Source organism: Zalophus californianus, chromosome 3 (assembly GCF_009762305.2).
Source record: "Zalophus californianus isolate mZalCal1 chromosome 3, mZalCal1.pri.v2, whole genome shotgun sequence".
Taxonomy (NCBI): domain Eukaryota; kingdom Metazoa; phylum Chordata; class Mammalia; order Carnivora; family Otariidae; genus Zalophus; species Zalophus californianus.
Genome location: NC_045597.1, coordinates 192,825,278 through 192,850,357, shown reverse-complemented (window position 1 = coordinate 192,850,357; position 25,080 = coordinate 192,825,278). Strand labels below are relative to the sequence as shown.

Genomic DNA, 25,080 nt, shown 5'->3' with positions numbered 1-25,080 from the left:
GCAGGGATGCAGTCCTGCCTGGGCGCCAGGCCCACAGGCGGTCAGTGGGTGAAGACTTGAGCCCCGCCCTGCGGGCCTCAGGGACCCCACTCTCTAGCCCTGCCAGATCGGGGAGCCCCATGAGAAACCAGTTTCTTCGTCTTTTATTTATTTTTTCTCGACTGCATCAGGATCTTCTGAAGTAAACTTTCGCTTGGGCCTGAGCTTCGCTATTCCAGAGGTCTTTGCCAAGGATCTGTGAGGTAGCCTTCCGATCTGTTTATTTATGGTTTGGGTGCTTGGGGACAGGGGAGAAATGCACAGAAACCCATGACCCCCAGCAGCTCGGCCGACATCCTGGGAATCTGTCTGGCCTGATTTATAGCGTTCCCGTGACCCCGGTCAGGGAGCTGAAGTTCACAGCATTTTCTTGGCCCCCATCTATTCCTAAATGTCCAGCTCAGTAGAAGCCGATCCCTGTTTCAAGGTGATGTGAACTCGATGGTTTCCTCACACAGAGCAAATGCCAGCCCCATGAAAAAGAAAGCATCGGGGATGAACCCTTTGTTAGAATGCTTGGCTGCTCTCACACACACTTCATCTGCTGTTCTTTGATCTCTCGGCTAAATTCATTTCCCCCCACGGAGGAAGCTTCTGGAAGAACGGCAAGGAGGCTGTCCCCATGGATCTCACTGAAGTGGCCTTCTCGTCCTTGGCAAGGACCTGCCGTGGGGCCTTCCCTCTCATCTGTCATGAGGGCTCCTTGAACGGCCAAGGGTCCACCATATCCCCCTCCACAGTCTGTCTGCTGTGGCCTCAGACAGACGGCCTCCAGATGTCCCCTCTCCCCAGCTTGGGAGGGTTTGCTCACTTAGGCCAAAGCATTTGAGAGGCAGGAAAGCCAGTGAGCGAGCGTATTCCATATTCTCTGCATTGTTTCCTGCGTCTTCTGGCAGGAAGGGAAAGTAAATCCATTCAGGCTGCGTACGATGAGCCGTCCTTCCAAATCCTCCAACCAGCTTCTTGCCTGATTGACTTGATTTATTTTTGTCCCTTCATGCATTCTACACGAAGTCACTGATAGAGCCTAGTGGACTGCAGGTGCCCCATGGGGGTGGGGGGTAGGGGCTCCAGTGTGGTAGAGAGAGAGACCAGAACTCAGAACGCCCTCATTAACCCCACTTGCACCTGGGGGAGCTCAGGAGCCAGGGGGAGCCCCGGGAAGGACCTCTCTCCTTCCTGAATCACAGCTGGTATCCATGGGATGCTCACCTCCATCTCTTGGGGAGAGATGCCTCTGCTCCAGAAGAAGAGGAAAGGGCCAAGATTTATGTCTGGAGAGAAATCGCGGCGGGAGCTGGAGGTGGGCGGGGCTGGGCTGGGTGCAGAGCGAGGCCAACAGGGAGCCAGTCAGGGGGCTGGGGTCCAACCAGGATACAAATCATCCCCAAACCTGAGCGACTTGTCATAGCAGGGCTGGGCCAATGTAGCATCTCCTCTGCCCCGAATCCTTACACTTTCCCATTCTCTTGCAAAAGAAAGGCATTGGACATTTTAAGCCTGCATGGGTGACTAAGATAACCCCAACAGGCAAGTCGAGGTTTTTAAGCAAATTTGGTTTCCATTTTCTGGACTGAGTCACACACTAAGCATCTGGGCAGTTGTGTTCCCCAAGTGGTTGCTCCCGTCGACAGACAATGGCCACCAACCCCCCGAGTTGCCAACCCTGGCCTGCGATTCCCGGGGACCTAATCATTTGGAAAGATGGTCCCCCCCACCCCAGCCCATCAGTGTCCTTGAGCCCGGGCTCTGCCTGTTTCGTGCCCGATGTCTTTCAGAGAGGTTGCTAACGCCTCCAAGACACAGACCGTGTCTTAGCAAGGTATAGAACTGCAAGTGAATTATTTTTTTTTCCTGGAGAAATATGGGTCAGTAAGCTTAGCGCAAGTTACCAACAGGGTTTTGAGCCAATGCACAGCAGAGTCCCGTTCCGAGGACGGGTTGGAGGACAGGGACAGTAGACGGAGAGATGAATCACAGGCTTCCAGCTTCTCTTGAGCAAGACCTGAACAAACACATTTTATTATTTTGTTTTTGGAGCTGAGATGTTCCAGAACATTCCTTACAGGCTCACTTATCAAGCCTTTCCAGACAATGTGACTTTTGGTCAGGTTTTGCTTCTGCCCTCCCCTGGCAGGGTGGTTTATCGGGACCCTGAGCCGTGTCCAGCAATGTGCACGCACGGACGTCAAGCTGTCTTTAGAGCCCCTGCCCCCCCACAGCCCCTCCGGCCGCCCCACCCACCCCGATCCCATGCACAGCCTCGCAGGGCAGGACCCTCACTGCATTCGGTTCTGCTCGAGAGAAGCCGTAAGCGGCGGCCACAGCCCCAGCCCCCCACCACTCCCACCCCCGCTCCCCTCCTTATGTTCCTTGGCAGCACCTATGTCTGCCACCTGCACCCAGCCAGGGCGAGCTCCGCGGCCCTGGGCCCGTCCTTCCCCTCACCCAGTCCCAGCCTCTGATGTGGAGCCCAGCAGAGGCGCCATGGTGTCCAGGAGACACACCTTCCTTGTTCGTAAACCGCCATTACCCAACACTGACATGTGGAATCATAACGGGTTGCTTACCTACATGTCTCCCTGGCTGCGTGGCAATTCCTCCAGAGGACAAACCAAATCAACCTCACCTTTATGTCTCTAGCACCAAGCATGAGGACGGCAAACAGTCAGTGCTCAATAAATGTGTGTACTACATACAGGAAACGCTCAGAAGAAATACCAGCTGTTCCTATCAGCTATCATACCAGCTATTTTAACCTCCTCACTGAGTATGTGCTTCTGGCAGTGGGTCCATGACCTTCGGATTTTCCACCTGCAAAAGGGGGAAACACTGTTCATCTGTCCACGGAGCAGCCCAGGTGCCTAAGGCTCAAGAGGCATCTGCTGGGTCTGCTGTGCCCACATCCCTAGTGAGGCCCACCTCTCCCCCAGGCAGGTGCTATGTCATAGTTCACAGTTCCTGGAGCGTCTGGAAGCTTTGTTTGCATGACCTTGAAGACACATATCTAATCAAATTAATAGACATGTAATGCAACTCTTAGAAAAGAAAGACCATCACCCTTCTCTCCCCAGACTGGTCAAACTGTTACTAAGTCTAAATACAGACAAAACAAAAAAGCACATGGGGGCTCTGATTTCTGTAAGGGTTTGGACTCAACCTTCCTTTTGAAATCTGTGACTATCACTTCCCCTTGGGAGATGCTGGAAGCCCTGACGTACCCCGGGCTGAGCTCTGAGACCACTCCTCTGACCTGTTAACCACCCCCCCACCCAAGTTGGCCAGCTTGTTCAGGGAGTAGGGGCAGAGAGGACCTGCGGTGATAATGCCCTGCCCAAGTTACTCCTCTTGCAGTTACCATGGTAGCAACACCTCCTCAAGGTTCTGTTTTAATTGTAATAAAAAACACATGTGCATTATTTGCAGTCACCAAGACACGGAAGCAACCTAAATGCCCAACAATAAATGAAGAAAGAATGCGGTATGTATACACAAGGGAATATTAGTTGGACATAAAAAGACTGATATCCTGCTATAATGATGCCATGGATGGGGTGAAGGCAGTCCAAAGGCACAAACTTCCAATGACAAGACACACGAGTCCTAGGGGGGTAGCGCACAGCATGGCGACTACAGTTAATAACACTGTTTGCATATTTGACAGCTGCTAAGAGATAAGATTGTAAAAATTTTCATCACAAGAAGAAAAAGCTTTGTAACTATTACAGTGACCGACCTTAGCTAGATTCACTGTGGCAACCATTTCACAATATTCCCAAATATCAAATCACTGTGTTGTGTACCTAAAACCGATACAGTGTTCTATGTCAATGATATCTCAACAAAAAAGAAAGAAGACTTACAACTGAAAGTTGTCGAAGTCAAAGGAGATGAAGTATTTAAGGTACCTGGACTGACAATAAATGTATCTTCCTACCTTAAAAAAAAATGTAAATGATACTGCTATGAACACAGGAGTGCAGATCTTTCCGGAAGGACCCTGCTTTCTGTTCTCCTAGGGACATACTCAGGAGGATCGCTGGGTCCTAGGGTAATTCCATCTTTGACTTTTTGCAGAGACTGCTTCCGCGGCAGCTCTACCATTTCACACCCCCACCAACAGGGCGCGAGGATAGCTGTCCCGTTGGGCGTGAGGGGAGAGCTCCCTGTGGTTTTATTTGCATTTCTCTTACGATGAGTGATGTGGAGGCTCTCTTCATGTACTTGTTGGCATTCACACATCATCTTTGGAGAAATGTCTATGCCATGCTTTGCCCTTTTTAAAAATCAGATCATCTGGATTTTGCTCTTGTTGTTGTTAAGCTGCAGACATCCTTCGCATGTTCTGGATATTCACTCCTTCTCAGATACATGATGAGCAAGTATTTTCTCCCATTCTGTAGACTGCCTTATTCGCCCTGTTCATTAAGTTTGATAGAGTCCCATTTACCTACTTTTGCTTCTGCTGCCTGCCTTCTGAAGATCTTCCTGAGAGAGCCCAGATTGTTCTTTCCGAAAGTATGAAATTCCGTCTCCGTGGTGGTAAACAAGCTGCAGCAGTAGCCCGAGCCAGGCCTTCTTGTGAAATCACTTCTTAAAAAGTGCTCCTCACCGCTCCTGACGTGACTCCGCCCACCCCTCTCGGCAAACAAACCCGCATCACTCGCTTTTCAAGTGAGTTTTGCACGCGCGTTGATCTCTTTCCGTGGAGTCCTCCCTGGCCACGCCCTTTGCAGGAAACAGCTTGAACGGTCAGACACTTGCACCCCGCTCTCCCCTCTCACACGGTCTGACACTAGTGCATCACTGCCTTGTCACTCGGCATTCCCTCGGCCACTGATGTCTGTCCCTGCAGCCACTGCTCCCGGGCAGCAGGACCCCTGTGCAAACATCCAGCTGTGGTCATGCTGAGCCCTCACGTTTGTTCCTTCCTTATCCCCCCACGTCTCCAAACCAACCAGAACCTTGCAAATATCAGACACTCCTGAGAGCACAGGACAGGGAACCATTCTCTCTTTAAGATCACGGAGCCCTGAAGACTGGGCTAAGGGCACCACCACGGGGTCAGAGGGCGTAAATTCAATCCCAACCCGGCCACCAGCCAGCGCAGGAATAGGGACTGAGGCGTAATGACCCCTCTGAGACCCACACCCAGGGCTAGAAAATGCAATGAATAACCCCCACCCCAGTCCCTGGATCGTCCTGGGGATTTGCTGGATGCAAGGCACTGGGCCTGGCCCGCAGGGCCTTCTCAGTCCTCGCTGAGCCTTTAGGATATGCCCCATCCGCACGGTGTTGATCCCCACACTGAGCCCAGCTAGCCGCGTCTGCATGAGTGGGCAACACTGGACAGTGTGGGGGTCCTGGTACCAGCGAATCACCAACTCTGACTGGTGATCCCGATGGTCACAGCCAGGGCTGCTGGGCTGCCCACCCCTGAAATAACAGATTTTAGCTCACGTGGGGCAACGAGGGGACCTGCAGTCCACCTGAGTGAGAGTGTGACCGAGGGACCCAGTGGGGTGGGGGCTGGGCTGGCCATGCCCCCCCAGTGCTATGTACCTTCGACAGCCTCCTCACCTCTCCTCTGAGCCAAAGCCCACAGCCGGGGGTTGTTTAAGTCTCGCTCAGCGGCAGTCACCGGAAGCTCAATCTGCACCAGAGCGAGGGGGCAGAGCCGGGCAGGTGGCAAGTTTGAGGCTCAGGGCCCACCAGCTCCAGCCCCAACCCAGAGGAGGCCCCGGGGCCCCACAGAGCTTCATCCGAAACAGCTGTCCCAGCAGATGTCCGAGGGCCTCCCAGTCCTCTGGGAGCCTCGGGCTGCTGCACCCAGGGGAGCCCCAGCGGTTAGGGTTCTGGTCAGAGGGACTCAGCCCAGGTCAGCCTCCACCTTCCCCGGACTGCAGTCCTCCTTGGAGCTCCCCTTCCTTCATCCTCCATCGACCCCCCGTCCACTGCCCGTGTTGAGGGGACAGCCTCCCTCGGGTACCCCTCCCCCACCGCGGCCCGCCCCCTGCCCAGCTGTGTATGCCCCCACCTCCTGCTTCCCCACTGGTCCTCCTTCTTATGTCACCCAGCCCTTGGGGGTGCCCCCAGAGACCTCGCTCCCGCCGGCCTCCCAGCCCATCCGTCAGCTTCATTCTGATGAGGACGGTATCTCATCTCCGTGTCTGGTTTTCAGGCACTTCATCTGTGACACAGGACTACCTGGCACCCACAGCTGGTGGCGAGCCTGTGCACGGGACTCCGCTGGCCCAGGCCGCGCTCCGTGTTTGCTGGCAGCCTGCTCGGTGCCAGCCCCCTGCACCCGGCACACAGTGGGCAGGCCAGGGCACAGTCGCTCTTCTGTTGTATTGAAAGGCACCTGGCCACGACTCTCCCACCAGGGCCGACGCACCCCAGGAGCCAGGCTGGGTTCTTACTATGCCCCCAGCCCTAAAGCCACTGCATAAATCCTGGTGAGAATGGGCACTCCACTGAGGAGTGTGTGTGTGTGTGTGTGTGTGTGTGTGTGTGTATGAGGGCAGAGGGGATAACATCAGTATGGTATTTCACTCCCCAAATCACAGTGCCCCACCCCAGCTCCATATTCCATATGCACCCCTTCCCCCGATATGCCCCCTGATAGGATGTGCTGTGGCAGTGCATTCTCTCTCTCTCTCTCTCTCTCTGTCCACCCCCTTGCAGCAGCAGTTTAGGGGATGTGGCCCCTCCACTGTCAGGGCCTCCTTCTGGCAAATGGCCCCTGGCTCACAGAATGGAAAAGGCCCTTATTCGACGAGGCTGACTCTGCTCTCAGCTGCAAACCCAAGACCCCCAAGCTGCCAGGCGTATTCTCCTCAGAATTAAAATCACAAATATTTTTCCTGTCACGAGGAAAATGTGGTTTCATATCACAGACACAGTGTAATCCCCCTACTCTTGCATTTTTGCATCGTGCAAACACATCCTCTGTGCAGATCAGGTGCCTGGCCATGGACAGGACCACACAGAGGTATACACACAACCAAGATGTGGTCCCACAGCCGCTCACGGGGAAACGGGCAGGCAGATGGCCTGGGGACAGTTCCCGCAACAGGGTCACTGCTGCCACCGCTAGGATGTCCCAGGCCCAGGGGAGCTTGGAGGTCACGTGAAACACCGCAGGCCCCAGAGGAGGGGTTGCTGGGCTGGGCTCGTGGCAGGAGGCGCGGACATGGGGGCCCGCGGGGGGGGCGGGGCGCACAGAGCGCCGGGAGGTGATGTTCAGGGAGGCAGGCACTTGGATGGCTCATTCTCCCTGCTCCTTCTTACGGAGTCCCTGCCCCCTGCCCGCCCCGGCTGCAGCACTGTGCATGGTGTGAGAGGGAAAGACCCACTCCCGGCCCCACGGAGCCCATCTGGAGGGGCTCAGAGGGGCAGCTCAGCCAGAAGAGCAGCAGGGCCCACAGCCACCCAGGGACCTGGGGCAGCACCACGGTGGGGCACGTGATGCACACGATTCCATCAACCGCTGGGGGGGGGTGACACCCCAGGACCTGGTGGAGACGCACCTGGGGCGGCCCCTCTGAAAGTCAGCGGGACGTCTCTTACAAAACTAAGCACACTCTTCACGGCACTGCACGCTTTGGTATTTACCCAAAGGAGCTGAAACCTGACATCCACACAAAAACCTGCACACAGATGCTGACAGCAGCTTTATTCATAATTGCCAACACTTGGAAGCAACCAAGATGTCCTCCAGTAGGTGGATGGACAGACTGTGGTCCGCCCAGACGTTGCCACATCACTCAGCGCTAGAAAGAAATGAGCTACTGAGCCATGAAAAGAGCGGAAGGAACCTTAAATGCATATTATTAAGTGAAAGAAGCCTACGTACTGTATGATTCCAGGACCTTCTGGAAAAGGCAAAATTCTAGAGACAGTAAAAACATCAGTGGTCACCAGGGGTTGGTGGGCGATGGAGGAGAAGGGGATGAACAGGTGAAGCCCCGAGGATTCTCGAGGCAGTGAGCATCCTCTCTCTGGCAGCACGGTAAAGGGTACGCGTCCCTATACATCTGTCCAGACCCACAGAGTGTGCACCAGCGGGAGGGAGCCCTCGCATGCACGCTGGATTTGGGGTGATGATGCCGTGTCTACGTAGGTTCGACTGTAACAAGGGTACCATCTGGTGGGGATGCTGATGACGGGGGGGGCTACGCATGTGTGGAGGTGGGAGGGGGACACAGGAAATCTCTCTACTTTCCCTCAATTTTGCTGTGACCAAGACTATACTGCTCTGAAAAATCAAGTCACAGTAATTAAAAAAAAAACACAATAAATTAAATACATTTAAAATTTTTTAAAGAATGACCGGAGAGAAGAAACCACAGAGGCCCAGAGAGAAGGGCCCACCTGTCCCCTGCCAGATGCTGCACGGAGGGACGGGAAATGTCCCGTCATTGGGAATCACAGGATCACACATCGGCCTTGTACAGACAGTGGAGACTGTTCCAAGCTGACCAGGAGCACTAAACCTGCTTATTTATTTACACCACACATTTATAAAGTAGTGAGGTTTCTCTGGGTTAGAAGGAATGTGTTTCTAATATCATAGTAGGAAAACAAGCTCCAAACCGGCAAACTCTAAATGCTGCATAACCCAAGGTTCACCTTGTTCCCTGGGCCCTATAAATCCAAAGGCTTACTCCGTGGGCATTAAGGGCCAAGAGATGCCTGGGAGGGGAGAGGGGCAATCTGCCCATTTCTGAACCCAGGGGTCCACATAGGCTCAGCCAGGATCCAGGCGCAGGCCTCTCCCTCTCTCTCCAAGAACTGCCCTGCTGCATTTGAGGCCACTACCTTGTCAGAACCAGAGATGTCCAGTGGAACAACACGTTCCAGGGACAGGAGCTGGGCCATATTTGACAAGGAAGGGAAAGCTCACTTTCTAGACCATCGGCTGAAGGCGCAGACTGCCTGGGTTCAATTCCTGGCTCCGCCCACTGCTAGCTGGATGTCCTGGGCTGAGCCAACTAAGGCCCCTCAGTTTTCCCATCTGCGGAATGGGAGTAAGAGCACCAACCTCACTGGGCTGCTTTCAGGATTGAAAAGACTGTACCAGCCAAGTACTGTGGTCCGTCGTGAACAAGGCCAGAGCCTCGGCTATCAGCACTCTGGTCTTTGCCCATGGGCAAGGTCTCTCCACCCTCTCTACCAGTTTGGAGCCGGAGAAGAGGAGGCTCCTCAGACCACTCTGAAGCCAGGTCTGGGTGGGGAAGACCACCGAGTCACTGCTGAATCTTGGTGTCACCTCAGCTGCACCCTGTGGGCCTTCCAGAGCCCCCAGCTGCCCCCAACCTTGGATCCTGAGGCCAGGCCCCGGCATATGCCTCGCACTCTGGACCTTGCAGAGGGCCCCAAATGAGGGGACACCCCAAAGACTGTCTTCCTTGGTGCACATGAGCTCAGAGAAGGACAACCGCTTGCAGGCATGTCCCCAACAGTCATTTCTGAGCCGGTAGAAGGTGATGTGGACCCCAGGGCAGGGTGGATCCTGGCTCAGCATCTCTGCAGAGCATCCAAGGCCAGCACTCACCTCCCCCTGACCCCTCTGTGCCCCTCTGGGCCCCATGGGCACCAGCCTCTGTTCTTTGGTTCTGCCCGGTCTCGGTCCCCAGTGCCTGTGCCCGCGCTCCCCTCTGCCCAGGTGTGCCTGCGCTCCCCTCTGCCCAGGCCCGCCCTCGGGAGCTGGGAGCCCCCTCCTGCCCTGCACTCCTGGTCTTCCATTCAAACCTTCCTGCTGTTTATTTGCACAGCCAGAAGACAAAAAGCCATCCCTGTGAGTCACCCGCTCTGCTCCGCAGTCGGCTCTGATTCATGCAGGAGGCCCATGGCAGGGACTCAGCCGGCCGTTAACCTCTTGGTTTCTTTATGTCTTGACAGCAAAAGTTATCTGTGGTTTCAGATTGAGGATTAAGGCCCAGCTAGCTGCGCAGTGTGTGGATAGCCGCAATACAGACCGGAGACGGCCTGGAGCGTGCGTGCCCGGGGCTCTCCCCGCCACCCCCCAAAGCCCGGGCCGCTCTGCGCGGCCGCGGTGGAAACTTACAAATATCCCAGTCATCTTTCTGAAAAGGATTTGGTCATCTGGCAAGTGTGGTCCCAGAATTTGCCAGAAGTATGCATCAAATGCAGCCCAGGGGTGAAAGAAGACAGGCCTAGTGCAAATTAGATTAAGGCTGAGAATCTGAAAGGAAATGTGAGACTGGGAGCCTGGGGCTCTGCTTGGGGCTCTGCCCGGGGCCAGGGGCTGGTCTGGGCCCCCCCCCCGGAAGGTGCAGGTGGGATGCAGGCTTCAGAGGAGGCTGGAAAGAACTGGGGCGAGGGGCTCTGAAGGAGCTGGCCTGCAGGGACGGGGCTGACTCCCCTGGCACGCCCATCTTCCCCCTCCAGGCCTGAGCACTCACGGGCTGGTCAGCACACAAGGCCAGGAGCTAGGGATGAGTGATTTTAATTTCTCATTCTAATCATCAGTGAATTCCAACGCCTCCAGAAGGTGAGGAGGGGTTCCTTCCCCCTCCTCCTCCTCCTCCCGGGTTGGGTTAGGAGCATAGTTACTGAGTTCCTTGTATTTTCTCCACTTACTTCCACAAATCTGGACTGCCTTCTGATTAAGAACATTTAAACCCATATGCACAGAGAAGAGTTCACAAACCAAAGTCAAGCGAGGATGCAGAAAGCACACAGAGGGTGGGGGCCCACTCAGGGACAAGGGCCAGGACAAGCTAATTGCTGGAACTGCAGGAAGGCTGTGCACAGCCCGGCTGCCCCAAGCTGCGATCTGCCATGTTGATACATTCTGGAAAATTGTATCGAATGAAACTAAGGCACTGCATAAAAATAATGGTCAGGGTGTTGAGCCACGAACTGCAGAAGATAACAAACACAGGTATTTTTTTTAGGCTCCTTTTTTTTTTTTTTAAAGGTTTTATTTATTTATTTGACAGAGAGAGACAGCGAGAGAGGGAACACAAGCAGGGGGAGTGGGAGAGGGAGAAGCAGGCTTCCCGCCGAGCAGGGAGCCCGATGAGGGGCTCGATCCCAGGACCCCGGGATCATGACCTGAGCCGAAGGCAGACGCTTAACGACTGAGCCACCCAGTCTCCTTTATTATATGACTTCGGGCAGAACCAAAGCTGTCGTATTAAGAGGAGGGTGCGGCTAGGGGAGAAGGAAGGCTGTGGTGCAGGGGCAGAGCTTCACGCAGGGGGCGTGGGGAGGGCCAGACGGGGTCCCGACCAAAGACTGATTGGTGTGCACCCTCTCCTCTATCTTTACAAAGCCCTGTTTTCTCAAACTGCCAAAGTAAGACATGGCGTTTGCAGAACATTTGGAAACTAAAGGAAAGCGATACGAACATGAAAAAGGAAAGGAAGATTTTTGACTCACATTTCGGTCTAGGGGTGTTCGCTCTTGGGACAGACACACCCATGCCGGCATACACACTTGGAATTTTCAACCCGGGGTCTTATGATCTGTTCCGTTGTGGGGCCATTTCCTTCAGTTATCAGATATGTGTTTTCAACACAAAATTTGCTGACTGTATAGTGTTCCAGTATATGGACAAACCACAGTTTATTCTCAACCAACCTCCCAGGACATTTGAAGCATTTCACTAATATTAGCAAAGCTGATAGGAATCTCTTTGTTGCTAGGCAGACTCACCATTCTTCACTCAGGACAGTGACTAAAAGTGCAGTTGTTTGCTCAAATGGGGCTTCCTATTTTTAAATCTTTCCTTATCTATTGCCAAAGTCTCTTCACAAAAGTTTTACAATTTATCTTCTCATGCCAGAGACAAGGTGGCCTGGTTCCCCCACATTTTCCTCAATGCTGAGGATTATCATTATCTTTTTTCCAAATTAATAAAAAAAAATAGCATCCTCCTGTGTATTCTTAATTTCTTGGGTTATTGTGGAAGTTGAACACTTCCTATGTTTATCGAACAACTGAATTTCATCTGTAAATTCATATTTTCACCCTTACATTCTGCTGGGTGATTATTTGTTTTCCTTTGGATTTTTAAGGGCTTTTTGTCTAGTAGGAATATTGACTCACTGTACAATACACTGTAAATACTTCCTTCCTGGCTCATTTAAAGATTTTGGTTAGCATAGATTTTTTTTGTATATATGAGTTTCAAATTTTAATTTAATCAGTTATTTTTTTTTCCTTCATAACTTGTTCTTGCTCTACTTTGGAAGATCAGCTTTAGGAAGCAGAGGCTGTGAAGGGTCCCCATGAGTAAATGTCACTTAAGTTCCCTGCATGCTCACTGATGGGTTCTGTGGGACAGTGACCTGAGTGTCCCTGCTGTACTCCATCTATGGCCGGGCCACACATCATAGGTGACTGATGCCGCACAGAACTATGGGGCGTTGATGGGGCAATATAAATGCATCCCCTTGGATTCATCAGGAAGCCTGCTTTTCTATTAGTGTCGTCAACAGATGTGCTAAGGGAGAAGCTGAGTGGGCAGACATTGTGATACCCACCTGGCCTGCTCCGGGGACAGTAAGAAGGACAGGGGAGTGGGTGGGAGGGGCACCTTGTGTATTGTGCACCCAGGGTGCCAAACTTCGTTCATGTCACCCAGATGGTATTTATTTCTGAAAACCGCCTGCACAATCAAGGGACAAAGAGCCCCTCTTTATGCCCTATCTTGACCGGCATGCTGGCTCCAGGGCCCCATGGCTTACAGAGCATGCGTGGGCATGCCCGTGTCTCCCCTTCAGTTAGAAGAAGCAGAAAGAGAGAGAGAGAGGAGCAGAGTGTCCCCGCACCGCGAGTGTGCCATGCTGTAAATGTGAGTACCACACTGAGAGATCAAAGCATGTCCACTGTGCCGCCGAGAACCCACGTGGTGTTGACAGATGGGGTCCCCGAGACAAGATGTGCCTGGTTTGAGGAGGTGACCCAGGCTCCTGTCAGGCCGGGTGCACAGCTAGGGGTGTGGACACCCAGACCCCATCCTGCTCTCTCTCTCTCTCTGGAGTCCTCTTTCTCAGCATTTGGGGAATTGCGGTCTTCCTCCCTGCTGGTTTTCCCTTTGGCGGGGCAAAGGACCAGGAATGGAGGGACAGTAGCATCCCTGGCTTTGGGCAACCTGACGCTCCTGGCTAAGATTCTTTGGGATCTGCTCCCAGTTCTGAGCTCTTCTGCCTGGATTCTCAAGACACAAACAATCTGTGAGCCCAGCACGATCTCTGGGGTTTCTGTGAGCGTCTTAAAATGGTGATTGCATAACGCCATGAAGGTGATAGTGTTTAAACATGAAACAGAAGGGGATCCTGGCTGAGGAAGCCCTGGGAGAGCCTCTCTGCTGCCCCTCCCTCCTGCTGGGTCCCTAGGGCACAGGTGGCTCAGGAGGCACGCCAAGGGTTAACAGATCACGGGAGGAAGGAGAGAAAAAAAGTATAAAGGAGAGAAAACCCACCCAACTGGCCCTGAATGAGTTCGTGCCACGGTCCTGCCTGCGCCCTGTCTCTGGGGACCTCTCTCACAGTGCACTTTGCTCCATTCCCAGCCCTGGGGAGAGTGGTATTTACAGAAAAAGAAGGATTTGCTTGGAAGAGCAGCCCCAAGCCAGAGGCCCCACTTTTCAGGAATCATCATGTCCCCCGTGGCAGCAGCATCACCATCTTGAGGGTCTCTCTGCCTGAAATGGTCCGGCCCGCTGACAGGCCCTGGGTTTGGGGGAGCCCACGGCTGGGTGGGTTAAAATGCTGTGGGCCACCCTCACGACAGATGGGGAGAATGCCCCCTGCTCTTGTCTGCTGGGTCGACTGCAAACCACGCAGAACGTGGGGCCACCCCCTCCCCACCTGCCACCCCCAAGAACGGGAGAACACGGTCCATGCGGAGGGGCTTCCAGAGGGATAATCGACCTGCCGCTAAAGTCAGAGGGTGGGGGGAGAAAGGCAGTGTGTTATCAGAGCTATCTGAGGTTCTTGGGGGTGGGGGGACCGAATTAGGAAATAGATTTCGAAAGAGAAAGAGAAGAAACGTTCTCAGGCAGGGACAACTTGAGGTGGACAATCATCTGACAAACACAGAGTCATGCGGGGAAATGGGACAGCACCTCGGGAAAGTGGGGGGAAACTGAAGGTGTGGCACCCCCTCGCCCCCACGTCCTGCTGGTTACGGCCTGAGTCACAGGATCGTTCTGGGGTTGTAAAATACACGTCCTACGAAATGTATCATTCCAACCATTTTAAAGTATAAAATGCAGTGGATTAAGTGCACAGCGCTCACACTGTTGTGCAAACATCATCACTATCTATTTCAAGACCTTTTTCATCACCCCAAACAGAAATCCCACAACCATTAAGCAATCATGTCCCAATCCCCCTCCTCCAGGCCCTGGCGGCCATGAATCCACTTTTGCCTATTCTGGATTTTTCATGCAGATGGACTCACACAATATTTGGTCTCTCGTGTCTGACTCCTTTGACTTAGCATCATGTTTTCAAGGTGCCTCCCTGTTGTGGAAGGAGTCCGTCCTTCGCTCCTTCTTCCGGCTGAACAGCAATCCCCCTGCAGGGCTAACACACATCTTCCGCAATCCCTCAGCGGGCGCACATTCGGATCGTTTCCACCTTGTGAGATGTTGTGGAGAGTGCTGCCCTAAGCACACGTGCACGCATTTTCTGGGGAGACCCTGCTTTTAATTCTTTTAGGGCCTACAGCCAGTGGGGAGGGGCCGGGTCACACCGACTCCTAGAATACGGACAGCTGCAGGGTATCAGAAACCCCCTCCATGGCTTTAGATAGAGGGAAACTGAGTCCCAGAGAGCCTATAACTGGCCTAAGCCGCACACGACCATGGGCTGAGAGCGGGAGTGCTCCCCACCCCAAGTTCAACCTCAGGGGAGTCCTGTTGACCTCCTGGACATGAGATAACGGGTTTGCCCCACAGATCAACTTGGCAGCCTAAGCTGTTCCTACAAAGGCGACAGCCTTTGGTTTCCGTCTAATTAAAATTCCCCGAAATAGAAAAATACCATGTAGGAGAAGTCCACTAAGGGAAAGAACTCCATACGATTTATTCTGGAAACAGTGACTTCAATAAATTGCAAAATCCACTGTGCAGAGTCACATTGGTTACAAGTCGTCCTGGGCATCGAAAAGCCCTCAGAATGCAAGGGATCATGCCCCCGCCCCCCCACCCACATGCGGAATCATGCAGGAGAAAGCACGGGTGTGCACAGGGAGCCGGAAATGCAAGCTCTGAGCACCCTCCCTTTCTCCTCCTACTGCTGGGAAAATGTGAAATTATGTAATTAATACAAAATGATACTTGCTGTATCTCTCCAAAACTGTTCACTACGAGCTGGCGGCCCAAGACACTGGTTCGGACACAGGTCTTCGGAAGGCGCCAGGAGGATGAAGTTTGTCATCCGGGAAAGTGACGTGTTATCATGGTTCCCGAGCTCTGCGCCTCCAGCAGAACGACGCTCTGTGAGAGGGACAGTGTGGTCCCTTGGCTTCTCTCGGCAAAGCCAGGCTGGTCCTGTGTGCCTTGCCAACCTCGGAGCTGGGAGGTTGAGATTGTCTTCCGGAGGCTGTCTTTAGATGAGCAGAGGCTTTTCACATAGAATTTGGCTGTAGGGAAACAGCTACAGCATGAAATCCAGGAGGAGAAATAAATACTGAGTTACCACGTGCTTGCGTTAGCCCCGGCCAAGGCTGAGCCCCGCTGGGCTCACGCTGGGACGTTCATCAGCACGACCTGCAGGCTGGGCCCGCCAGCAGGTCCCGGCCGCCCAGCCCGGATGCCCAGGAAGCCGGAGGGCAATGCACAGCTCCTTGCGAAAGGTCTGCACGGTCTCTCCTCTTGCTGCCCCCCTCTGTCCCTCCAAGTCACGCAGAAGCACCGAGCAGCCCAGGACAGCAGAGCCAACCCAGGCTGATCCTAGGGTCCCCACCCTGCTGTGGAGCAGGTGTCCACCCCTGACCGCCTCTCAGGGACCCTGCTTTGGCTCCCAGTGGCCTCCTGCCTGGGGCGTTAAGGCAGAAGAATTGAGGTGGCGGCCTTGCTGGGTTTTTATGAAGGGTCATTTCTCTGGGAAGGCAGGCAGAGTGCTTATTCTGATAAAGCATTTTCTTCTCCATTTCTGAGGGAAACTGAGCGAAGAAGGGATCCATGTGCAGCAGGCCACAGAGGGAGAGGCATGCTGGCACACAAGCCTGGATCCTTCTGTCTTCTTCTTAAGGGGCCCCAATCCCCTTGCTTGCCCCGTTCCTTGCGAGAGTCTCCACACAGCACGCTTCCTGCTCACATCCTCATTTTCTCTAACTTTGTCACTCCTGAAAAAGTTACCTCGTCCACATTATAAATTGTAAGCTGCTAGATTAATGTTTATGGAGTCTCTGGAGACACACGAGGAGATTAAACTGCTCAACAATGAAATGATAGGAAATGGTTTGTTTTTGAAATGTCATAAAACAAAAACGAATAGAGCATAATAACAATATTTGAGATGAGCCAATAAATAGATCATAGTCCTCACTTGATGCATGTTGTTTAATTAAAAGACAATCCCTAGGCTCAAAAGGCAGTCTAAATGAGAGTTTGGGAATTGGCCACACTTTAACATCCAACAAAATCGCCTCAAGTTCATCCTGCCCTTAAAATGCTTCACTGTATGGGCTTCTCATCACACCTCAGCAACTCCACGAGACCTGCCTCGGCCTGCAAAGATGCCACAGAACACCAGCGCCTGCCCAGGGGGTCACCACACGGTCCCCACCCATGCGGTTTTGGGTGGCTGGAGTCACTCATGTCGCCCAAGAGACATCAACAAAAACAGGGTACACCAAATTTCCTGGGGTACAGATATCTGTTTGGGACACTTTTGTTCTAGTATCAGTGCAAAGACTTTCTTGGAAAGTAGTAATGATGGGCAGCTAAGGAGAGGAGTCACCCAGCGCATAGGTGGGGGGTGGTGAGTCTGGGTGCTTCCCAAACACCCAGAACCCCTCAACTCAGAGAACCCTGAGACAGTGTGTTTATTCCCTGGGTGTGATTGTGCTATTGCCAGAACCCGATGATAGGCTTTTTGTTCATCCTTTATTGCTGATTATAATATGAAAACCTACACGGGCCTCAGCTAATAGTGAACAGATTAATACAGATTCTTTCTCCGCTAAAGAATACAAGAGGGAATGCTGGCTGTAGGGGTGGGTGGCAGAGGGCATGGCTACAGACAAAATGCTCACCAGGTAGCAAAAAAAAAAAAAAAAGTGCAAAGGATCAAATCTTTCTTTCTCAGGCCCCATCCATGCACACAGACATCACAAAAGAGAGGAAAATCAGTTTTGATTAGTTAGGAACCAATATATACGTAGTACGCAATTTGGAATGGTTTAAATTTGGGAAAATCAATCTTCAGTGAATATGCTGTTCATCTGTACAACTCAATCCCATGAAAGAGGCAGGTCTCAATTGGAGAAAGAAAATCATGCCTCTCTCTCCCTCCTTTCCTTTCCAATTTACAATAATCCAGGCATTTCCCAAAGAAACGAAAAACACCTCACTATGTATTTATCAAGGCAGTCTCATGAAGAGCGGGACTTTAAGTTCACACAGCTTTCTGGAAGTCAGTAGAGATCTTGCTAACCCCGAAGGCTAGCTTGCCTTCTAACCCTCCACTGAGCCAGACCTCTCTGGCTAACAGGCACTTTGCACCGCCAGGACCAAAGAGTCAAACAAGGCAAACGGCTTTTGACTTCTGATTCCTCTGCACTCCCCACAAGCCAAATCCACTTTAAGAACTGAGATTAAGGAAAGGAAACAGCAACTCAATCTTTATTTCTAGAGTTCTTGATTGAAGGAAGACGCTGCCTGCTTGCATTTTGACTTCCAGAATGTTAAATCAAAGTAGAACACAGAGAAATCCACCGTGGCAGTAGATAGAGTCAGAGACTATAAACCACTGGCCTGTGTTTTCTTCTAGGGAGTTTGTTTATTTTACAAGCTGTCCCTTCTGGAGCCCCACTTGCCGCTGAAGCAGGCAAAAAAAAAAAAAAATCCCTTGAATCTCTTAAGAGGAGGGACACACTCAGAGAATTTAACAGAAAAGTCCGTGTGGCATTTTATTTGTATAGTGGTAGAAGGGCAGCATCAACAGCAAAAGTATGGACATTTTTTTTTCTCCAAGGGGAAGTCAGAGAAAGGATCCCTATTTCTCCCCTCTTGAAGCAAAAAGCTAAAAACCTGCCCTCCATCGTCCTGTGCTGAGCGGCGCTAGCTGATGCTCAGGAAAGGCTCTGGCTGTGACCACACCACAAACCTCAGCTATGGGGTTGGAATTGGATGTTTGATCACCATCAAAGGGTTAATTAAAATCAAGGTTTCTGCCCAAATCTTTCCTGTCAGTCACGCACCAGATCTGCATGTTCAGAAAAACAAATGTGAACTCTCTCTGTCAAAATTAAACAGTGGGAAATATGAATCTAATGCCAGACAACATAACTAAGTTTGCAATTCCCCCCCAAAAGATGCAGATGACAAAGGCTGGATGTGAGCTAAAAAGAAAAAGTATTTTCCAGAAGAGCTGACTTTGATAACTGAAAGCTCTCTGGATTATCCCTTTCATTTAACTGATGGGGAAATTCTGATCTACAGAAAAGGGGGTGTATGGATTTTAGAATTTGAGAAGTAAAGTTACAGTCCTACGGAAGGTGTCACAAGAAGCTGGGTCATCTAAATTTTCCCCTGGTCAAGTAATGGAGGAAAGCATATGGGGATGGGAAATGGGTGCTAAGCAAAATAACAGTCTCCATAGACCCCATGCACGAAGCACTCTCAACCACCGATTTCTTACACATAATCACAGGCTCACGTTATTCTGAACAAGCGAGCTGTAGGAAAAACAATACAGACATTTGAAGCACATAAAACACTGTTTTGGTTCAAAATAACTCTATTTTCAATTAACCACCAAAAATTTCTCTTATGTTGGAATGAGGTTACATGCTGGCTTTTCCAGTTCCTGACTCAAGTCTCCTTGAGCACGACCACCATTAGTAATCACTGAAGACAAACCCCACTGTGACCTAGTTGACATCAGCAGGAAAATCACATCGTTAATGTCACTGTATCCCATTCCAAAACAAACATTAAATTAAGGCACATTTAATATAACTAAATTGCATTCAAAGTTTTACTACTGAACCAAACACAAAATATGTTCCTAGCACAAAGATTACTTTCAAATAACCGTGACTGAGTTTAGGGTTTGATCTCTCCCTCCCTCTCTCTCTCTCTCTCTCTCTCTCCTCTCCCTGCGTGTATGGCTCTAAGTCCTAAAACTTTAATCTCTAAACCTCTTGGTGAATAATTTTTACAAACCGTGGGTTTTAAAATTGTGTGTGTGTTTCATGCATGTCAGTGTAGGCTTAGTATCTTAAAAGCAAATGTTGGGTCAGTTTCAGGTAAATATTTCCTAAAATTCCTTTGAAAAATATTTTGTTTCTTAGTATAGGAAAAAATGTATTAATTGGTATTTCTCCTCTCAGAATTCTGGGATTCTACTCTATTCAAGGATAAGAAGGAACCACCACTCATTACATAGTAGAAATGTTTTGTAATTCCTCATATTTTGAAAAGAAGCACAAAATGCAAATGACATCAGGAAAAAAGTGGATTTGGGCTCAAACCACATTTTTAGCTTATTACTCCGAGATGAGGCATAATAATTCCTTACATAATTTGCTTGTTTGAATATAGAAAAATTTTTAAGTTCTTGTGGGATATCTTTCCTTTTTATTTTGAGATAACTGTAGATTCACATGAAGTTGTAAGAAATAATGCACAGAGAGTCTCTTATTCTCTTTACTCAGCTTCCCCCAATGGTAACATCTTGCAAAACTATAATGCAATGTCACAACTGGGAAATTAACACTGACAAAATCTCCAGAACTTATTCAGATTTCACCAGTTTTAAGGGTCGTGTGTGTGTTTCATTCGATATAACTTTATCACGTGTAGACTCCGGGAACCACGCAGAGTTATCTTTTTAAACAGTTTCTGATGTTGGTGTTCTATCTTGTCCATATCTCTTAGATTCTCCTTCTCCTTTACGGCTGCCTCTTGGCTACAGTAACTTACTCACCTCTTCTCTGAGTTTTATGGCCTCATTCGTGAACCCTTTGCTGGTGGAGAACTTTGTATTTGGTTTGCTTTTTGCAGTACATTTATCCTTTCCCAGGAAAAGACACAAACATAAACAGACATTCCAGCACGCATTCACAGAGTTTTTAAAGACACCAGTGAGAATAGATTAATATAAATACTAAGCTTAAAAACTGTCATAGAAGCTCAGCCTTTAAAATTGGCTTATTAAAATATTTGTTTTTTTTAAAGCCCAGATTTAAACTAAAGTTATGAGTTATAGTGCTCTGCTCAGAAAGAGTTTACTTTATGGTCTTTTTTGCCAGGCAAGAGGAATCTGGCATCTGTGCCGTCCATCCCAGAATATAGTGAAGCAAGGATGATGGAAACTCAATTCTTTCAGGCTCAAGACCTGTCTGAAAATAGTACAGTTTTCAGAAAACCTCAATAAAGTACTATATTTCAAATGACCTCAAACAGCCACTCTCAAAGACCCATCCCTCCAGCCCCCGCCCGCACTGGCCAGATACACAGCAAGACTTCTTCATGCAAGGTTGAAAGAATAACCACAGACCCTTAAAGAACAATACACCCACATCACAGAGGTCAGCTCCCTCCATTGGATCTTATTGACGGAGATGTTATAACAAAACAATACTTGTATTTCAGATAGCTCAGTCTTTCATTCCACTTCTTCTGATCAATCAAAATCTCTCCTGCATGTACCTTCCCCATGGGGAATTCATTTGCTTTGGAGACCAGCTAGCATTCCAAATACAGCAGTTAACAAACACCTCCAGGAAGTAAATGTTCAGGAGGGAGGAACAGGCTTACACACTTTTTAGAAGGTGAGAGGGTCATACTCTGTTCTCCAAAGTTCCAAACTAAAAATTCTCAGGAAAAAAAAAAAGTAGTTTGTTGGGTACGGTAACCTACTGAAAATCTATACATATTGCAGGAGTCGGGGAAGATGTTTTCTTTAATGACAAAGCGGAGAAGAGGAAAAATGTCTGATAATCGTCACCTTCCTCCAAGCCAGGTGCCCCTGACTCTGTTCCTAAAGCTTCAGCATTTATTTAATGAGAAGACTAAAAGCGCCCTTTGAGATTTTTCCAATTAGATGAACCCAGCTGACTGTCCAAAGATGCCTGATTTATAGTATATTTGTATGTTTAAATACCAGACCAAAGAAGAAAGTCAGGATAAATATTAGCACCAGTCTAACACCATTTCCTATGCTCCTCTTTATATCAAGGGACAACTTAGGCTTTTTGTGGTTGTTGCTGTTCATCTGGACACAGCTTTTTTCATATATGTGAAAACATCTCATATTGAGACATTAAAATCACACACAATTTACTGAAAGTTCTAGAAGTTCTTTGCTGATACATGTAACTAACACTTCTTAAAAATATTACAAATAATAAATGTCATTTAGCAACATTTTCAGGAAATCAAACCAATCATGATTGTATTTATACTCACAGAGAGTAATGTGATAAAAACAAACAAGCAAAAAAAAAAAAAAATGTTTGCCCAACGTGCCTGATAAGTAACAACAAGGTGTGTCCAGAATTATTGGTGTATCAGAAATGTCCACATTTCCCTTCTCTTCTTGTAGAGAGTGCTTATCTATCTATCTAAAGAAACTGGCTTACTGGAATTAGTTATATTCAAGTATATAAAAATAAATAGGCCGCCATATAGATCATTTGTTCTCCAGCTGAATGTGTTATCTGTTATATTTTAAGGATTTTTCCCAAAAAACTCTCAACACTTATAATAAATAAAAAATATTTTATTTTCATATGAATTTACTTGTGATCTATGTCTGATTCTCTAAGTTTGAGGAATGCAATTATTTTAAAATGAATTTTAAATGATCCCACTAAATTTTGCATTAAGGTAATACCTCCTGGTATTTGTTTTCAATAATTGTCTGGAGGGAAGTCTTAATGATAATTCTGTTGACATTTTCCTTAAACAAAGCTATACATGTATGTTTTATAAAGATGACATTCCTCATCTGTTTTGTCCTTACTTCAGATGTGCTGTAAACTATGGATGGTATAAAGGGTAAATGGAATTAACTAATGGAAGCTCATAATTTAGGCAGCAAAACCCAGAATTAATGTATTATCCCCCTGTAGCATTTTACTACTCAGCCAATCCAAACTTTCTTTCCTAGAGAAATATGTGATTGGGATACTTTCCATCTGTTTTTGACAAAGATAGAAGATTCCCAAAAGTTATTCTCTGCTAAAAATTCTTTCTTTTAAAAACCTATAAAACGATCATTATCTTAAGGGCGGCAATTTCATCAAAAGAATTTTCAGTGGCACAGAAATAAAAACTTGAATTAAAAAATTCACCTGTGCTAGATCAGTCTTTTGTGACCACAGCAAAAACATTTGAAGATATTATAGAACCACATAAAAAAAGAAATAGATAAGTTTGGGAGAACAGGCGGGGGCATGCTCTGGATTAATCTAAATTCCTTCTGTGTGAAGTAGAGACTTTAAAAACATTGCAAGATGAGCAGGAAACTAAAGCATACTAAGTAGTAAGCATCTTTACCAACCCCCCCCCCCGCACATATCTTGCACCTTCCCATTGACCTGGAGAACCCTTGGAAGGGAGATGCCCACTAGCCTCACAAAGCCTTCTGGAATAGAAGGCGCCTCGGGAGTTAGAGCTTGTCTAAAGGGACTTCCAAGGTGTCTGGTGAGAGTGAGCTGGTGCAGGGCTCCCTGAGCGCTCTTCCAGAGCACACCAGAGTTTCCAAATGCTCTCAGCAGCTGTGTCCCCTTCGCCCGCAAACCTGTTTCCCAGCCTGGACCCCTTGTGCTCTCCTGAGGGGCCGGGCGCTGGGAGGCAGCGCCGGCAGAGCCCCCTCCCAGACTCTCCAGGTTCAAGGCTGGAACCAGAGGCTCCCAGCTCTGAGATCCGTCCACCTGCCTGCGGGCAGCGGGTTTCCGAACCGCTGGGTGTGCTCCCGGCCTAGGCGCTCTGGTCTCCGCACCTCAGCCCCGGCCCGGTCTCCCGTGCTCCCCGGCGCAGGGCCGACCCAGGCTCTCCCGCTGCAGTGGCCCCGGAGCCACCAGCGCAGGGCAGTGTCCTCCCGCCCTCCCCACCGCAAACCTGGCCGCCGGCCGGCTCCTCTGCGCCCACCGGGCCGACCAAGGCGCCGACGGCTGGGCTCCCGAAGCGCGGGCCTGGAGGCCCTGCTCGAGCCGTCGGCGAAAACTCAGTGTCCGCACCACGAACGCGTTCTGCGGCTTCCCGGGAAGAGGGCAAAGCCGCAGCCAGGCGCAACCCGGCTCGGGCAGCCTCCCCGGCGGCCTTGGCTCCGGACGATGCAAAGGGCAGTGGCTTTCCATCTCTCTGCCCCTGCAGGCTGCCGGCCGTTCTTCCGATGCCCACTCTCCCGACGGTCACACACAGGCGCCCACAGCAGCAGCAACGATGGAAAGTACGGCTGTCACCGCCCCCCACCCCTCCGCTCCCGACTGACACCCAGCAGGGAAACTTGCAAAAGTACCCAAGGGTGCCCCTGGGACATGGGAGTTTCCCAACCGACCCCCTTCTGTTGCTGCGAGGAAAAAAGCACCCCCACCACGCCGCCGCGGCCCGCAGGGCCTCCACCAGGAGGGACGCGCGGGCCGGGCCGCCCGCCCCCCGCTGCGGAGGGCGCGGGTCGAGCGCACTGCACCTACCCTGGCGCGCGGGTCCGGACGTGGGTGGCGCGGCGCTAGTGGGAGGCAGACATGGACCACGCGCCCTCCATGCGCCACACGGAGAAGGCGTAGCTGAGGCGCTCGTGGGCCACGTAGCTGCAGCTGGTCATCTTATTGTCCATCTCGTCGCTCTGCAGGACCTGGTAGAGGAAGTCTATGTACCTGGCGGCCAGCTTGAGCGTCTGGATCTTGCTGAGCTTGTCCGAAGGCAGCGTGGGGATGATTTTGCGCAGCGCCGCGAAGGCCTCGTTGAGCGACTGGGTGCGCTGGCGCTCGCGCACGTTGGCCAGGATGCGCTGGCTCTGCAGCTCCTCGAAGGACTGCGCGCTCGGGCTGCCCTTCTTGCCGCGCTTGCTTGGGGTCGGGCTGCCATCTTCGCTCGACTTCTTGCTGTAGCGCCGCTTCCGGCCAAAACGCTTGGGCTGCCTCTCGAGCTCCTCCTCGCTGGTGCCCAGGCTGTCCACAGGGGACACGGGCGAGCTGGAGCCCTCCTCCATGGCGCCCGCCCGGCGCGCTTGGGGCTGGGGGCGCCGGGCGCCGAGCGCGCGCTGCTGGCCAAGCCCGCGGTCGCAGAGCACACGCTCTCCGAGTTGCTCGAAAGGCTCTGATTTCAAGGCCGGCTTGTGCAAAACCGAGGTCTCCGGGAGAGGAAGTTATTCTAACTTTTTTGGAAACTCTAGCCGGGCTGGGTTGCTAAATAGTTGTCAGGAGCGAGGGCGGCGCGCTGATTGGCCGCGGCGTCCGGGGGCAGGACGAGTTCTGGGGCCTTCGCCGGCCGCCCCCGCCCCCCGGCGCGGCACTTTCAGTTTTGCCTCCCCCTTCGGCCCCGGCCGCGGCGGGCACCCCGGAGGCCGAGCCCTTCCGCGCCGCCCGCGCCCCCAGACTGGGATCTGACCACTCTCCGGCCGCCCGGCGCCCTGGGCATTGCCGACCTGCTTTGTCTGCTCCTTAACGTGGAGATCGGGCCCCGCCAAGCTGCAGGATCTCCCCGGGGCGCGAAGGGCACGGGAGCTGAGTCCTACCCTAGATGCGCTCCCGGGAGGTGAGGACGAGGCGGGGAGCCCCGCGATGCTCCGGCCTGTGTGCTTCTTGGGCTGTCCCCCGGGAGCGCCGCGAGTCCGCGCCGCGGCCCGCACACTCAGTCTGGGGTGGAAGACGCTCGCG

General features: G+C 51.1%; 1 protein-coding gene across 3 annotated transcripts in view; it reads right to left on the bottom strand.

Annotated features, from left to right (window-relative positions):
• Positions 1-24,563, bottom strand: part of TWIST2 (twist family bHLH transcription factor 2) — a 50,610-nt gene extending 26,047 nt beyond the window's left edge. For 2 of the 3 annotated variants that reach the window (XR_004819978.1, XM_027590718.2), the window contains exon 1: positions 23,896-24,563. Coding sequence is in view for 2 of the 3 variants with exons in the window: in XM_027590718.2 (XP_027446519.1) it covers positions 23,931-24,413 (483 nt within the window). In the remaining variant the exon portion in view is untranslated. The remainder of the gene's footprint in view (positions 1-23,895) is intronic. The other variant, XM_035726757.1, reaches the window with a different exon arrangement.
• Between the last annotated feature and the right edge of the window lie 517 nt (positions 24,564-25,080).